The 18,164-nt window shown below is 43.3% G+C and overlaps 1 protein-coding gene across 3 annotated transcripts in view; it reads left to right on the top strand.

Moving 5' to 3' along the window:
• The window catches only part of kmt2d (lysine (K)-specific methyltransferase 2D), a 281,603-nt gene that overhangs the window by 197,088 nt on the left and 66,351 nt on the right, over positions 1 to 18,164 (top strand). For all 3 annotated transcript variants that reach the window (XM_048523503.2, XM_048523505.2, XM_048523504.2), the window contains 5 exons: positions 7,497 to 7,547; positions 8,172 to 10,106; positions 12,892 to 13,071; positions 13,885 to 14,042; positions 15,194 to 17,571. In XM_048523503.2, coding sequence (XP_048379460.2) covers positions 7,497 to 7,547; positions 8,172 to 10,106; positions 12,892 to 13,071; positions 13,885 to 14,042; positions 15,194 to 17,571 — 4,702 coding nt within the window. The remainder of the gene's footprint in view (positions 1 to 7,496; positions 7,548 to 8,171; positions 10,107 to 12,891; positions 13,072 to 13,884; positions 14,043 to 15,193; positions 17,572 to 18,164) is intronic.

Raw genomic sequence — 18,164 nt, 5'->3', positions numbered from 1 at the left:
GTGAGATCTCAACTCATAAAGATTCATAGAATTTAAACTGAACTCGATCTGTACGAAACTGGTGTTAAATTCTACTTGCATTTTACTCTACACTGTAATTGAGCCAGGCAGCGGTGGGAAATTTTACATTTAACTAAGTAGCTTGGTATTTTTAACCAGAACTGTTAGAGGACATAGAATGGCTGTGGGGTCTTGTAATAGTTTTTACACAGTACTGAAATTTGTTTTGATCAGACACTATCCCTAGTGATGCACGCTTAATCCCTGAATCCATTCCATTGACAGTGTGCATAATTAGATTAGATTCCCTACAGCGTGGAAACAGGCTGTGCGGCCCAACAAGTCCACACCACCCCTTGAAGCATCCCACCCAGACCCATTTCCCTATAACCTACACACCCCTGAACACTACGGGCAATTTAGCATGGCCGATCCACCTAGCCTGCACATCTTTGGACTGTGGGAGGAAACCAGAGCACCCGGAGGAAACCCACGCAGACACAAGGAGAATGTGCAAACTCCACACAGACAGTTGCCCGAGGCTGGAATCGAACCCGGGTCCCTGGCACTGTGAGGCTGCAGTGCTATCCACTGAGCCACTGTGCCACCCTTAATAATGCAACAACATTATCTTTCACCCATTAGGAGTTTAGCCAGTTGAAAGCCACAAGTGCTGTAAATTTGCCACCAACAAAGAACATGCTGGATCCAGATGAATGCTTGTATTCTGTAATGCGTCTACTGTAGAGACCTGTTTCTAATAAGTTACCACTAAAGATGGATGAAATTGTCCGTTCTGAAGTATGACCGTAATCTTCCGTTTTAAAGTCTCAGAAACAAAGAGATTAAGTGCTGGAGTAGGCCATTTGTCCCTTGGGCCTGCACCACCATTCTGTACAATCATGGCTGATCATACAATCTCAGTATCCCATTTCCACACCCAGTCCATACCCTTAGCTGCAAGGGCCATGACCAGCTCTCTCTTGAATGCATCTAATGAACTGCCCCCAACAGCTTCCTATGGGAGAGAATTCCACAGGTTCACAATTCTGAGTGAAGAAATTCTTCCTCATCTCAGTCCTGCATGGCTTACCCCTTATTCTTAGACTGTGACCTCTGGTTCTGGACTTCCCCAACATTGGGAGCATTCTTCCAGTACCGAGCCTGCCAGTCCCATCAGAATTTTATGTTTCTATGAGATCCCTCCTCATCCCTCTAAATTCCGGCGAATACAGGCCCATCAAACCAGTTCATCTTCATTTGTCAGTTCTGCCATCCTAGGAATCAGTCTGGTGAACCTTTGCTGGACTCCCTCAATAGGAAGAATGTCCTTCCTCAGACTGGGAGACCAAAACTGCACACAATACTCAAGGTGTAGCCTCACCAAGGCCCTGTATAACTACAGCAAGGCATCCCTACTCTGATACTCAAATCCTCTCACAATGAAGGCCAGCATGCCATTAGTTTTCCTCACCGCCTGCCGTACCTGCATGCCAACCAGATCTCATTGCACCTCACCTACTCCTAAACTGCCACTATTCAGATAATAGAAATTGCTGGAAGCTCAGCAGGTCTGGCAGCATCTGTGAAGAAAAAAATTATAGTTTAACATTTTGAGTCCATTGTTAACTCTGATTTTTTTCTTCACAGATGCTACCAGACCTGCTAAGCTTCCACCAGGTTCTGTTTTTGTTCCTGATTTACAGCATCTGTAGTTCTTTTGGGTTTTATTTACCATTCAAGTAATAATCTGCCTTCCTGTTTTTGTGACAGAAGTGGATAACCTCTCTAGGCAAATGCAGTATAATGTGGATAAATGTATTTGGCACATAGCCAGTCTGACAAATCACCTTGCACCTTCTTAGCATCCTCAAGTACACACTGCCATGCAGCTTAGTGTCATCTGCAAATTTAGATATATTGCTTTAGTTCTTTCATACAAATTGTTAATTTATATCGTGAACAGCTGAGGGCCCAGCACTGAACCCTATGGTACCCCACTCATCACTGCCTGCCACACTGAAAGGGACCCATGTATTCCAACTCTGCTTTCTGCCTGCTAACCAGTTCTCTATCCATGTAAATACGTTACTTCCAAATACCATGAACGTTAATTTTCCTTACTAAACAAACTAATTTGCTGTTAATATCAGCACAAGTGCATTTGAACTTCTTGAAAGAATATTTGCCAAAAAGAATGTTGGTTTTAAGAAGAATGTGACTGTAGTATCATTTGATACAAAAAACTTAAGATCTAGCAATTGTAAAATTGTGAATTTGACCATAGGGAGGAGAGTTTATTGAAATTTTCAGACATACTAAAAGAGCAAAATTAACTTTAATGAGTGATTTATCCAGAAAAAGGCATACTGACTTGTACGTAGGCTTAGAAATTACACCACAGAAGCAAGCCGTTTGATCCAGCTTGTCAAGTTTTTAACGTGCACGCAATGCAACCAAAATGTTTTACAACAATTATTCATATTTACATACACCTTTTTAATGTCATGCCACGGGTCGATTGCAAATTGTAAAAAATAATTCTCTCCCTCGTCTTATCACCTGTCTATTGTCAGATTGTCTGAATTTCTTCCCTTTTTTTGAGCGTGTTTCCACCATTATCTCTAGGCTCTAACTTTGCAAGGAGCACAGCGTGATAAAGTTGGGGGAAAAAAATAGATGTAGGGTTTATTTCACATGGAATTAGATGCTTTGCAACACAGGCACACAAGCAAGTGTATACGGAGGGATAGAATCAGAAAAGATTAGAGATTGTTCAACCAGTAACAACAAAAATACAAAAAGAAAACAACCGAGAAATAGCAGTTTAGCAATGTCCTTGTCTTTATAGATGGAGCCCAAAAGTCCAAAATTGGTATTAGCACTCTGGAATTCCTCTGTCGGGATGGTTGTAGCTAGCTGGTCAGCAGTTGAGAAGTTGTCTGCAGTCTCTTTTTAAAAATCTTTTGCCAAGTCCTCTGAGCGGTTTGCCAGAATATAACTTCTACTTGACTACTTCGATGAAAGAAAATTTACTTTGGAGTGCAAGTATAGGTTGTTGTCTGCATTTTACGGGTCAGACGCTTTTCATTAGTAGCCAAAATTAGGAATGTTGATACGTGTATGTTCCATACGTGTTGTATGGAACAGTGCTGACCCCTAAACTGTCTCCTATTTCAAAGTCTTCAAATCGAGAAGGCAGTTAGGTTCAATACAGTAGGAGTGATGTGACCAAGATTCTGTGGGAGGAGCAGCAGTCACTCTTGAGTCCAAACGCTTACATCGCAGAACTCCAGGAATTGACCCCAGACAACTGGCCAAATGGAAAGTCATTAACACATCTTGTGAAATGGATGTGATTTGTGATTGAAGGGTTTCTTTTGGAGGCGATTGTTGTAATCTCCTACAGAAACACAATATCATTCCAGACCAATAAGGAGTTACCTGCATATGCGGATAGAACATAGGTACTCCGCAAAGCAATCACCTAGTCTGTGTTTTGTCTCCCCAGCATAAAGGACGACCACATTGTGTGCAGCAAATACAGTAGACTGGATTGAGTGAAGTGCAAGTAAATTGCTGCTTCACTTGGAAGGTGTGTCAGGGCCTTGGATATTGAGGAGGGAGGAGGTGAACAGGCAAGTGTTACACCTTCTGTGATTGCATGGGAAGGTGTCTTAAGGGAATGGGGAGATGTTGCAAGTGAAGGACTAGAAGACCAGGGTGTCCTGGAGGGAACAGTCCCTGTGGAAGGTTGACAAGGGAGGGGAGGGGAATATGTTTGGAGATGGCATAAATGGTGACTAATGATCCTTTGGATGTGGATGCTAGTGAGGTGGTAAGTGAGGACAATGGAGACCCTATCAGTGTTGTGGAAAGGAAGAGAAAGGGTGAGAAGTGTGTGAGATGGGTGGGACATGGCTGAGGGCCCTGTTAATCACGGTAGTGGGGAATCCTCAGTTGAGGAAGAAATGTGGACATTTCAGAGGCCTCCTTGTGGAAATTGGCATCATCAGAACAGATGAGATGGAGAAACCAGGAGAATGGAATGGACTCCTTTTCAGGAAGCAGGGTGAGAGTTTACGTAACTTGGGAAGTCAGTGGATGTGTAGTCGATATTGGTGGCCATCTTATCTCCTAGAAATGGAAACAGATGTTAAGTAAGGGACAGGTCAGAGATGGACCCGGTGAAGGTGAGAGATGGGTGGAAATTGGAAACACAATTGATAAATGTGTCCAGCTCCAGATGAGAGAGAGAAGCAGCACCAATGATGTCATCATTGTACCAGAGAAACAGTTATGGGTGAGGCCAATGTAGGACTGGAACAGGAAATGTTCCATGTACCCCACAAAGAGACAGGCATAACTGGGGCGGGTACCCGTTGCCATACCTTGTGATCTGAAGAATGTGATAGGAGATAAAGCAGTTGTTCAAATTTAAGATGAGCTTGTCCATGCAAAGAGAGTGGTGCTGGATGGAGATAGTCTAGGCCATTTTTTTCCATGGAATGGAGACCCCGGAGACCATCTTAATTGGGGAATGGATGTGTAAAGGGATGAAGAGAAGGCTGCTGCAGGCCACAACTGGAAATTCTGAAACTGAGGTGAAGCAATTCACATGTAAGTGGGAAGGGACTGTACAAAAGGAGGGGGGAAAAAAAGCAAGTCAGGGTAGAAAGGGATGTGTTCTGTGGAGCAGGAGCAGGCAGAAACAATATGTCTGTCCATGCAGTCCTGTTTGTGGTTTTGGGGAAGGAGGTAGAAGCAGGCTATATGGGGTTAAGGGCAGCTCAGTGGCTGGCACTGCTGCCTCAAAGTGCCAGGGACTCTGGTTTGATTCCACCCTCGGGTGACTGTCTGCATAAAGTTTTCACAATCTCCCTGTGTCTGCGTGTGTTTCCTCTGGGTGCTACAGGTTCCTCCCACAATCCAAAGATGTGCAGGTTAGGTGGATCAGCCATGCTAATTTGTCCGTAGCGTCCAGGATAGGAAATGCATGGAATAGGGTAGGGGCTGGGGCTGGGTGGTGTGCTTTTATGAAAGTTGGTGTGAACTTGATGGGCCAAAAGGCCTACTTCCATACTGTAGGCTCTATGACTGAGCTTGGAGGCAGTAGGAGTGCGGGTTTAGGTATGAGAAAGAGATCCCCAGATGAAATGGGATTAGTGATCGTTGTGGACATAACTTGAGATTCAGTGGTGAGGTCATGGTCCGGGGAGAGATTGGGGTAGTTGTGTCAGAGAGCTGGCGTTCAACATGGAGGTCAGTATGCCAGACAACAGCACCACCCTTATCACCAGGCTTGATTACCAAGCCATGGTTGGATCTGAGAGCACAAACTGCAGTCAGTTCAGAAGGAATTAGGGAATGCAGAGAAATTAAGGCAACCAATGTCATTTAAACAGTTCTGGATGAACAGATTGAGTGTAGGTAAGGGTCCAGGTGGAGGGACTGTGTTGGAGTAGGTTGTAGGAGTGTGTGGGGCACGGAAAGGGCACTTGTCCAAAGAAATGGGCCGGTGGGCAAAGGAAGAGTTCAATGTCATATGCCTGAAATTCATGGAAATGGGGCACAGAGGGAAAGAACTGAGTATGGAAATTGACGCCCTTCCAAAGAAGGAGGCAGTTAACAGATTGCCCAAAAGCAGTTCAAGGAGGTGAGAGAATGGAGAGGTTTAGGGGCAAAATTGCAATCATTGCACTGAATACTTATCTGTCAATTATGGACAAAGAATGATGGAAGTGTGCATGAATAGAATTGACCAAACTCTCTATTCTAGGCAGGTTGGTTGTATGGCTGGAGGAAGTTAAAAAGATGGAGAAGGGAGTAAGGCCATTTGGAGACTCTGAAAATGTGAACTTTAGAGCTTTGAACTGGGAATCCATGTCAATCAGCAAGAACACGAATGATAAATAATTAGGATTTTGATGCAAGTTAGGGTGGGTGGAAAACTCCAGGCTGGCCAGGAGAGTATTAAATGTCAATTTTGAGGTCTTTGTGGTTGTCTCTCCTTGCAATCTACTTAAGCACTAGTCGAGTTGGCTGCATTCTAGAACACTTGGAAACCAGTTTACCTGATTGTAAAGAATCAAGGAAATAACAAGGGATGACCTGTGTACTTTTTTTCAATGTTTGCGATGAGGGAATAGTTGGCCAAGTTGATATTTATTGGTTGTTCCCAGTTGCGCTTGGAAAGCTGATGTGGCAGTTGTCTTCAGATACTGGTAGTCGTTTAATGCAACTGAATGGGATACTTCAAAGATTAGGATTCACTACGTTCGTATGGACCTTGAGACATGTGTAGGTTAGCCTGAGGAAGAGTGGAGGTTTTCTTAAAAGACAGTAGTGAACTAAACAACTTTATGGTGTAATTCAGCAGCTTCACGGACGCCTTATTGATGCCCACATTTTTATTTCCGGATCACATTTCTTTTGCATTTCATTAGTAAGGTTTGAACTCTAATTATTTTAGAATACTGCATGCGGTTGTGGCCTCCCTGCTATTGGAAGGATGTTGTGTAACTTGAAAGTGTTCAGAAAAGATTTACAAGGATGCTGCCAGGATTGGAGGGCTTGAGCTCTCGGGAGAGGCTGAATAGGCTAGGCTATTTTTCCCTGGAACATCGGAGGCTGAGGGGTGACCTTATAGAGGTTTATAAGATCAGGAGGGGCATGGACAGGGTGAATAGCCAAGGCCCCCTTCCCCTGGGGTGGGGATGTCCAAAGCTAGACGGCATAGGTTTAAAGTGAGGGAGGAAAGATGTAAAAGGGATGTAAGGGGCAGTTTTTTCATGTAGACGGTGGTGCATGTATGGAATGAGCTGCTAGAGGAAGTGAGGCTGGTGTAATTACACCATTTAAAAGGATGGGTGTATGAGTAGGACAGGTTTAGAGGGATATGGACCAAATGCTGGCAAATGGGACTGGATATCTTTTTAGGATATCTGATCGACATGGATGAGTTGGACCAAAGGCTGTGTTTCCATGCTGTACAGCTCTATGACTCTGTACTAGTCCATTAATATGAGCATGCTACCACCATACCCACCGCATGTCTTGTTTCGAACTTCTGATGTGATTTTTTTTAGAAAAAGTACTACTTCATCCTCAAGCAGATGCCATTCTTACTGATGCATTGATGTGTTGCTGAGAAGCGCAAACCACTCTAAAGCAAATTAGTTAACACAATATAAAACTCACATCTCTTACAAAAGATATGATATAAAAGATTAGTTACTGCGCTGAGAGCTGAAACAGGCTTGATGTGGTGCCTGCAATTTTTGATTATTATGACTTTAGCTGGCTTCGAAGTTATGGATCCGTTTTGTCTTTGAGATGAATTGATATTGGCCATTCATTCCATAGATCAGCTAAGAGGACCCTGTGGCTGAAGTCATCTGCAGGCCATCTGTTCCTTACAGACTACTTCAGATGACAAATTGTTTTGATCTTCAACATGTTGTCTTACATCCAACTCAATTTTTCTTGCTTTTCAGCAAAAGGCCAAAGACAACAGGGCAGCTCAACGCATCAACAAAGCACAGAAGGTAAGTTAGCTTGGATCTTTACCTGGAGCGTGCCTAAGTTAATTGATTAATTTAATTAAAGGGAGCCTGAAATTAAGTGTTGTGATTTTTGAGCGTTATTAAAGGCAGTACCTATATATTCACAGCTTTAGATTGTCCCTTATTAATGTATGTATTTATGTTATTACCTTACATGTTGAAACTTGTTTGAAGCACTTCACACTCTGAATTACTTTGAAGTACCATGACAGTAGTTTGTTCTCGAGCCACCTTTGTTGAAAGGTGAATTTATTCTTTTTTTTGTTAATAAACTTTCATGAGGGGTCAAAAGACTGCTTTTGTGTGTGTTTCTGTTTTTGCCATTTTGAGGAAAACAAGGCATTGGTTCTTGTACCAACTATCAACAGCATGTAGCTGTGATTAGCTATTAGATTTTCACAATTTTATAGTGAAATTACGTACTTTGAACTTGCGTTTGTGTACTGTTGCATCTTGCTCAATCTTCACTGCAATATTGTTGTTTGCATTCAAGAGCCAAGTTGATTTGCTCTGATCAGTCCTCTCCCTTCTCCTGCATCCCCCCCACCCCCCAAAATATATTAACCCAACATATAAGGAATTCTGTGTTTTTGTTTGTTTTCACAGCAAGTTGATATGCAAGGTAACAGGCAGCCCAAAATTGAGAGACAAGATGTAAAACAGGATCGTAAACCACCCCGTCATCTGCAAGCCCTGACACCGAATACTGCAGTGAGCAGTCTCACTTCTGCAACGTTAGTTGGTGGGAATTCCAGTTCCCCAACAGAACTGAGGATTGAAGGTTTATGCCAGAATTCTTCACTATACAGTAACAAATCATTTACTACCTCGGCCAATGAATTTGTGAAATTGCAGTCAGCAAGCCCATCATCTGCAGACTCCAGCAGTGATTTGTTTCCAAAACTGCACATGCAGTCTCCAACTGGAATTGTAGCCCAGGATCTTTTTGGGCATTCACTCACACCATACCCTCAGGAACCAAACATTCAGTCTTCCAGTAATCCAAGTCAAGCACCAGCATGGAACAGCTCCCACCACCAGTCGGGTGTACCTCGTCCTGTTGTTCCAGGCCGACCACAGCTTATTAGCTCTTCGGAGCTGCGTTCTACAACACCAGACATGTCACACCATCAGCACCCTTTAACTCCTGACTCTTACCTTCGATCTAGAGTGCTCGGTGAGTCGCGTGATAGCAACACAGTTGATCAGCCTTTAGGAAGTCCAGGGTTTCGTTCATCACAGTCAACAGATTGTTACACAAAACCAACTGAAACTGTAACATTGCCATCATCAACTGGCGAACAGATAAGGCGACTTTCGGATTCAGAAGTTGGAACACAACACCCCAGAAATGAACAGTATACAGGAGTCATGAAGCAAGATTTGAGTGCAAATTCCTTGGCACTTCACAGAGCTGCAATTTTGGATCCAAGTATGAATGTACGGTCACTCTCTGATGGGAGGGACAGAGATATCTTCAAAGCACCTTTAACTCCAAGATCATCATATATGGACCAAACGCCCATAGTCCCTGCTCAGCGTTCTCAGGAACTACACCCTCAGTCTCAGGGTGTCTCACCACAGACTCAAACAGATTTATACAGGCAGTCTCCTTCTACATCATTTTCTGATCCATATCATCAACCTCCTTTGACACCACGACCATCTCCTAGTGAAAGCTGCTCTCCACTACCTCCTAAATCTCTCCCTTCTGATTCTCTTCCCAGGGTCCCCATGAGTCCACAGTCTCAGTGCAGTTCACCATTGACACCTAGGCCACATTCCAATGAGACATTTTCCCAGTCTCCCATTGCTTCTAGATTCCAGTCACCAGATCCTTATTCTAGGCCATCTTCAAGAGATCCTTATGCTCAGCTTCATAAGCCACAGAGACCCCAAATGGTTGACACAGGTTTTAAATCCTCACCAGTGCCTCACGGGCAGCCACCTGGTAACATTCAGCATTCAGCAATATTTTCTCAACACAGTGATAGCTTAAAATCAGCTTATGTAATGCAGCCTCAATCTCCAAGGCCTCACTCTTTTGATGCATGTTCCAAGACGTTTACTAGTGTTCAGCCACAAAATCCATTTCCATTCACTACTTCACCAGGCGATATGGTGAAAGAAACCCATTCTCAGCAGTCAATATCTCAAATGCCAAGAGCAAATAATTTTCCACAGAGTCACCTAATGGGCAGCCAGCTCAATACAAATGATGCTCATCGTCCTCCGCTCAATGCCAGTAATCAGTCAGGACTTCCAGATACAGTATCTATCACAAGAGATGAAACTTTCACCAACATGCCTTTACGGCCATCTTTGATCAAGCAAGATACACTACCTTTGCAGCAAGATTGTTCGTACCAAACTTCAAATAGCCGTTCAGTGAATGATCCATCCCCGTCAGAGAGGAGCAGTGAGTGTTCCACACAGGTGCATCCTCCAGCATCTCCCAGCAGAGATTTGCATGAGCTTCCATTTAACAGGGGCGCACAAGCCGGAAATCTCAGTCAGACAGAGCTGGAGAAACAGAGACAGGTTAGAATCTGTAGTATTCCGTAAAACAGACACTTGCCAACAGTGGTTATTTTAAGTTAGAATTATCTCACTTGATTATGGTTAAGCGTTGCAGTCACGGGCCACTGGGAATCAAGGAAAAAGTGTAACATTTTTAGTGTCAGTTGTGGCTAAATGGGTGTGATTCTGTCCTGTTCCGTGCTAGAAGATTGTGTTCATATCATACCCCAGACAATTGTTGCACCACATGAGTTATATTTTATTTGAAAATGTTAAATGTTAAAGATCTTGTGACACTGTTTTTTAAAAATAGACAAATGCTCCTCAGTGTTCTTATCATCAGTTACCTCTCAATCACTTGGGGGGCCAGGACTGTCTTTTGTTTTTATTGCGGGGGGGGGGGGGGGGGGTGTGGCAGTGGGGAAGGGGTGAGAGAGCTGAGGTGTGGGAAATGCAAGAGATGCGGGTGAGGGCATTTTCGACCACTGTGGCAGGGGGGATTGTGGTCCATACTCCCCACGAGCCCCACCACCCACAGCACCTTTCCCTGCAACTGCAGGAGGTGCTACACCTGCCCCTACAGCTCCCCCCCTCACTTCTATCCCAGATCCCAAGAAAACCTTCCACATCTGCTGTTCCTGATGTGGCCTCCTCTACGTCGGGGAGACCACGTGGAGGCTGGGAAACTGCTTTGAGGAGCACTTACACTCAGTTCGTGACAAACAACAACACCTCCCAGTCACGAACGACTTCAACTCCCCCCTCCCACTCCTTGGATGACATGTCCATCCTGGGCCTCATCCAGTGTCACAGCGATGCCACCCAAAAACTGGAGGAACAGCACCTCCTATTCCGCCTTGGAACCCTACAACCCAATGGTCCCACCCCTGACCTCATCCCAAGACCAGCACCTCTCCCCTGTCCCCGCCTCCTTGACCTTGCCCGTCTTCCCTCCCACCTACCTGCCCCTCCCTCCCTCACTGACCAACCCCCATCCCAACTCCTGACCTACACTCACCTTTAATAGTTTCATCCCCACCTCCTTGACCTGTCCAACTTCTCTCCACCTATCTGCTCCACTATCCACCTTCTAATACAGCCTCCCTCCCCGTCTCTATTTCAGAGCCCCCTTCCCCTCCCCCATTTCTGAAGAAGGGTCCAGACCCGAAACGTCAGCTTTCCTGCTCCTCTGTTGCTTGGCCTGCTGTGTTCATCCAGCTCCACATCTTGTTATCTCTCAATCACTGCTGCTTTGTCCCCCAGCAATTACGTCAATTGTTTGAATATGGGGACCAAGCAAACATTTCCAAGTTTGCTGATGTTACAAAGTTAGGTGGAATTGTCAGTCGAGGAAAGTGCAAAGAGACCTCAAGGAGATTTAAACAGGCTTGGGGTGTGGGCGAGAATTTGGCAGATGAAATATAATATGGAAAAATGTGAAGTTTTCCACTTTGAAAAACTAGGAACACAATATTTCTTAAGCAGTGAGATTGGGAAGTGTTGATGTCCAAAAGGACGAGTATCTTTGTTTGTAAATCACTGAATATGCAGGTGCAGCAAGCAATTAGTAATGCAAAAGGTATGCTGTCCTTTATTGTAAGAGTATTTGAATACAGGATTGTTGATCTCTTTGCAATTGTGTAGTACGTTGTTGAGACCACACCTCGAGTATTATATACAGTTTTAATTCCTTTCCTGAGGGTGGGGATGGGGGTGGGGCAGGGGCAACATGGTGGCTCAGTGATTAGCACTGCTGCTTCACCAGCGCCAACCACCAGGTTCATTTCTGGCCTTGAGCAACTGTCTGTCGAGTTTGTACATCCTCCCTGTGTTTGCGTGGGTTTCCTCTAGGTGCTCTGCTTTCCTCCTCCAGTCCAAAGATGTGCAGGTTAGGTGAATTGACCACAGATGTGTATGTCCATTGGAAATGCATGTTTAGAGGGATAGGTTAGGGGGGGTGAGTCTGGGTAGGATGCTGTTCAGAGAGTCAGTGTGGACTTGTTGTGCTGAATGGCCTGCTTCCACAATCTAGGGATTCTATGATTTAGTGACAGATATATTTGCCATTAGAGAAAATGGAACAAAGGTTCGTCAGACTAATTCTGAGGATGATGGGACCCTCCTGTGAGGAGAGATTGAGGGCCTATAATTTCAAGAGAAAAATGAGAGGTGATCTCATTTGAGCTGCTTAAAGGCTTGAATGGGTTTCCCTTGGTTAAGTGGGTGGGGTTTCTGGAACTTCAGGCTTGGAAGAAACAGTACACCATTTGGAGCTGAAGTGATTTTCTTCACTTGAAGGGTAATGAAACTTTGGAATTCTCTACTGCAATGAGCTGTGGAGGTTCAGTCGTTGAGTATATTCAGACTTTTTATTGGAGAGACCTTGCTGTGTATAAATTAACTGCCGAGTTTCCTACCTTACAGTAGTGACTTCACTTCAAAAGATTTGTTTCTGAATAGCCTTGAGGGATATCTGAGATCTCTGTGGTTTGGAAAAGCAAAGTTTTTTTCACCATTTGAATAGTTTTTCAGTTAACTGATTTTGGATCCGTGTTTGGGGAGTTCTTAGTATACCTTTTGTGTAGTCTGTTATGGGTTGAGATGATCCAAGTGATCTGCTTTTTGAGCATTGACCAAACTTATCAGTTACTTTGAAAGATAATATTACTGGACAGCTTAGAATTTAACTTCCATCATCTCTGAATTATGAACAGTTGCTATAATTGCTACAGTATAGATCTCTATTTAATGAAAAAGTGACAAATTTGTTGAAATGCAATTCCTTCCAGTATTTCTGTCTTTTCAGCGGCAAAGGTTGCGTCAGCTTTTGATACGTCAGCAAATACAACGGAATAACTTGCGCCAGGAGAAGGAACAGGCTGCTGCATGCGGGGGAGGCGCTACTGCAGCTAACTGGCCACAAGAAAGTTCGAACCAGCCCCATGAGCTACAGACAAGAGCACCTCCTCCATACCCGCTCTCCCAGGTAGCTACTGATATTGGTTGCCTGGTATTTTAAACAACGTCCCATGCTGTCTACTGTAGACCTTTTCATCAGCTAATACCCGTGCTGGGCTATGTTTTTGGTTTCTAAATTAATTGATAGCATGAATTTTACTTAATTGAACAGTTATGCTTCAGCTTTTCGTGTGTAGGAGCTTCAAAAAGAGTTATCATTCTCTCACCATCTATTTCCTATTCCCCTCCACTGTGCATTCTGCTGCCTTGTTTTGGAAGGTAAACTCTTCCACTTGTGTGAATATTCATTGCAGATCCTTCTGCAGCCACTTCTGTCCCAAACTTGACCACCTAGCTATAGTACTAAACTCAGTTCCTGGGTTAAAAGCCACCAGATTGCAAATGCAGTATGTTGGAGTTTGAAGCTCAATATTCTGTCATATTGCTGTTATTAGACAGCACAGCCTTTTCAGTTTGGTAAGAAGGACAAACTTGGATTTATATGCCATCTTATTACAACTCTGAAATGTCGTGTTTTTAAAAAAAATCACAGGACTTCAAAGTTCATTGCTCCTGAAATGCTTTGGAACAATTGAGACAGCCGTTCTTTGTATCTTATCGTCCTGCAAGTAACAATGAGACAGCTTGCTAGTTATTCTATTTTGGTAGTGCTAGTTGAGGGAAAGTATAAGCTAGATCCTAATGTAATGTTTCTGAATAGCTGTAAAGAGCAAGTTTTGTACTTTAAAGCGTCTGGCAACTTAAACTTTTAATTTACACCTTTGTAGCACACAGTTTGATTTTTTTTAAAAAATGTAAATCTTGATTTTGTTTATTGTAGGATCGGTCTGGCCTGAGAGGGCTAATCCCTGGCTCTGGAAATGGAAGATTAATAAATCCAGTGGCCATAGATAAACAGCGATTGTTTCCTCAGGATGAGAATCTGTGTAGGCCTCCACAGCCAGGCACTACCCCTACTGGTGAAGTGAATGCTTCGAGGTACTTGCAATCTCAGTAACATCTATTTGTATTTAAATAGTCGTACATACTGGTTGACTTGCTAGAGTGGTCTGTTAAAGCATGTGGAGCTAGCTGAATGTTTAAAAACTACCTTGATCACTGTGCTATTGGCTAAACTCAAAAGAAAGCATTGCTGGATCTAGTGCTGGGAATTGAAGCGGATCAGATGTCTGTGGAATTGCATTTTGTTGTACGTTTATCATATCTTTTAGATTTGAAATGGAAAAGAACTAGAAACAATTCAAATAATTCTAAGGTGGTAAAGGGCTATTTCAATATGATGAAAAAAAAAGCCAGTCAGGGTGAAATGGAGCTAGAGATTGGCAGGAAAAAAGTTACGGAGCAAAGAGTAATCTTTCATGAAACTGATTCTTCACATGCAGGCTCGGTACATTCCAACAAGGGAAAAAGGTAAAGAAACCAAAGGAGGACTTCTTGAATCATGAGGGTGGTAGAGATTAAGATGAAATTTAAAAAAAGAGAGTGTGCACTGAATGTCAGTTGAGTTCTTAAGGTGAAAAATGTGATCAAACACATTATGTCAAGAGGACAAGTAGAGGAAAATAAGGCAGGCAAAATGAAAGCATGCAAATAGTGGAAATGTCCATGTCTATGGAGATTGCAGCTGGGTTAATATTTCAGGTTGATGACCTTCTCATGAAAATGGGATATAGTTCAAATGCCCTGTTCTGATCATATTTTGCCTTGTTGGAACTTTTTTTAAAATCATTGGAGATCAAATTGAAGATTTTGGAGTGATAATATTAGATTGCAAACGGTAATATCCATAATATGACATCATAGCGAAATTGGAAGAGGGCTAATAATTTCAATATGTAAACAAGAAATCCAGTCAAGGTAAAGTGGAACTGAAGATTTATAGAAAGGAAATATGGTGGTCAACTTTCGGTATTGTTGTAGGGTGCTTGCATTTTCTAAACTGTTGATGTTGGATGAGTCTTTTTTTTCCATGTTCCCTGAAGTTATTAATTTTTTTAAACAAGCTTAGTAAGATGTTATTAGGATCTGTTCATTAATAATGTCTTGAAATGATTCCAGTTTTAAAGGGAACTCTGACTGAAGATAGCTGGTTTCCCTTATTTACATCCCCAATTGCATATTTTGTCTAGACAATCAGGAGTTGGTAACCCACAAGGATTTCACCCGAGAAGCTTACCGGCCGCTCAACAGCAGCAGTGGCAGCAGCAGTTAGTACAAAGACTTCCTGTACAGACTCGTTTCCAGCAACCTGAGGCTTTGCATGTTAGCAGGCCTGCAGTGACCATGCAAATGAACAATACAACTGGACTTAACCCTCGAATTTCCACCCAGATCACTTTTCAAAATGCACAGCAACAAATTGTGGCTTCACCAATTCCTGTGAGCCCTCAGTACATAGAACTCAGACACAATTCCCAACGCTTACCAATTGCTGCCCAATTGACACAGCGCCCTCCCCAGCCAAGACAGCGTCTTCCACTACCAAATCAAGAAATCAGTCAGTTTGTCCACCAAATGCAAGGTTGCAAGGTTTTGCCAAGGGGCCCAGGCACGCCTTTGTCACAGTCACCAGTTGGGATTGCGCTCTTACCACAGCAGAATATCTCTGCTCAATTACCATCTTCACCTCATTCAGTGGAAGTATCAAATGCCCATCAGCATATCCAAACAAAAGAGCCTTTAGAATCTACGGCACAAGTTGAATCACAACAAACATTTCAGGCTCCTTCATCGACATCATCCTCTTCTAGTTGCAGCTCGGACAGTTTGAAGGACAGCTCCATATCCTTTCCGCTTAACTCTGTCCCATCGATGTCCAGTGTAGTTACAGAACATGCAGAATTGGATCCTCGGAAAATCCCTTGTGATGATTCAGTAGAAAAAGCCTTAGATGAGGAACTTGACTCACCTAAAGAGCTAGATGAAGAAGATGACCTTGCCAATCTGAGTCTTGACCCAGACAGTAAGACGGATGATGAGCTTGGTAACCTTGATAACCTAGAAACCAATGACCCCCATCTAGATGATCTCTTGAAGTGTGAAGAGTTTGATCTATTGGCCTATACTGATCCTGAGCTGGACACGGGTGATAAAAAGGACATTTTTACAGAGCAGTTACGTTTAGTAGAATCTGCAAATGAAAAGGCAGAGGAAGGTCAGGATATACTAAGTAATCCGGATGCTGTAAACCCTGCATTTAAGTGTACAAGTGATAAAGTTAACAAATCGTTAACAATGAAAAAAACGGCAAAGGGAGAGGAGCATGAAAAAGCATTAGCCAAATCCAGTGTCATTGCAGAGACGCATAACCCTGTCGGAAGCAGGCAGAGTGAATCAGTGAATAATGTCACCTCAGAGCCGAACCGTGGCAATCAGTGCAATGATCCAGTTAACAGGGCCCCGTCTACTGATGATTCTCCTAAACCTGCTCTTGATCTAGTTCTGAAGGTTGAGGAGAATATTTCCCAAAGTTCAGCTTGCCAATTTGTAGTAAGTACATCTAATGCACAGACAGTTTTGATAAAATCTGAAAGCCAATCGAAGGGAAATGGTGAGAGAGGGGCAGCATCAATGCTACTCGGTATTGGAACTGGCCTTGGTGTTAATCCAAGTGGAGCACAAAGTCATAGCACTGAGTGTCCTATCAGTGGAACGCAAACTACTGCTCAGAGTAGTACAGTTGCTTCAAGCGGTCATGGGACAACACGTATTCCCAGCAATGGTCATTCTAACTTGGATTTAGAAAGTATACCTTGCACATCTTCAGCTCAGATAGTCTCAAAGACACCATTAGCTGTTCAGTCTCGCCCAACAATGGACAAAGTTGGACTAGATGAGATGTGCCATCACGTGCCCAGTATGGAACCAAAACGTCGATCTATGGATGACCTTGTTAAAGTAGAAAGTTCTTTGGAAGCAAGTGAGCTTCCACTACTCCTCCATGACTTACTTGAGCAAGAGAAAATAGAATTGCAGCAGCAACAATTGGGAGAATCACAGTGTGTACCACCACCACAACCGCAGCAACATTCAACACCTAAGGCCCTTCAAGTTCTGCAACAACTTGAGGTTTCACATCAACAGAGTCATCCAGGACTTCCTCAACACCTTTCAACAACACAGCAATCTCAGCACCTTGAGGGGCCATCACAGAATTTAAACCTACCACAACAACATATCCTGGGAGTGATACAGCATCATCACTTGGGGATCCCAAGATCTCTTCCATCTTCACAGCAACAGCAGTTGACAGCGTCCCAACAACGGCTTGGAACCTCACCACATGTCGTCATGTCACAACAGCAGCAGCAGCATGTGGCAACAGGGCAACACCCACCACAGCAGCTGGTGGCTTCGCAACAGAGTCAGCATATGACCTCCCCACAACTGCTGTCAACTCAGCAGTTGGCTGTATCACAGTTGGGCATCATGCAGCAGACACAGCAAGTTGTGATGCAGCAGCAGCAGCAGCAGCAGCAATTAGCCAATGCTTTCTTCCCAGATACAGGTACAGTAGATAATGAGGGAGCTTTCAGATAATATTAAGTTCTTCCTGGTTGTCCAGCATTAGCTGATGCACTAATCTGACGATATAATCGTCTTGATGCCGTTTTTGTGTAGTAATGATCCCACGGCAGAGTTTGAGTAATAGGTTTTCCGTGTATCTTGACCATCATTCCTGCAGCAAGCAGCACCAAAAAAAACTAAGCTAAGATATACCAAGTCATAGATCTTGTTGTTTTTGAAATCTTGGTGTGCACAAAATGACTGTGGCATTTGCTGTCACTGCACTTCAAAGTAATTCATAGTGTGTGAAGTGCTTTGCGATATTTGAGAGACGTGATTATGCACTATATAAATGCAAGTCACCTTATACTTTTGCCCCATTAATTTCAATTTTTTTTTTGTTTTTCATTAGGGAGGTGGCCTTGCGTTCATCACTAAAGCTCGTTTTATCTTTCCACCATTGCAGTTTCCCATTTTGGTTTATTCAAACTGCACTTTTGATTTGCACAGCTATTTAGTCAAACTTCATGTCTGTTTTACTGATGAAAATTATGGAATTCAGTAAGAATTTGAGCAAGTTGCCATTTACAAATG

The sequence above is a fragment of the Stegostoma tigrinum genome, chromosome X (assembly GCF_030684315.1).
Source record: "Stegostoma tigrinum isolate sSteTig4 chromosome X, sSteTig4.hap1, whole genome shotgun sequence".
In the NCBI taxonomy this organism is placed as follows: Eukaryota; Metazoa; Chordata; class Chondrichthyes; order Orectolobiformes; family Stegostomatidae; genus Stegostoma; species Stegostoma tigrinum.
Note: the sequence above shows the minus strand (reverse complement) of the source record. Positions and strands in the feature narration are given on the sequence as shown.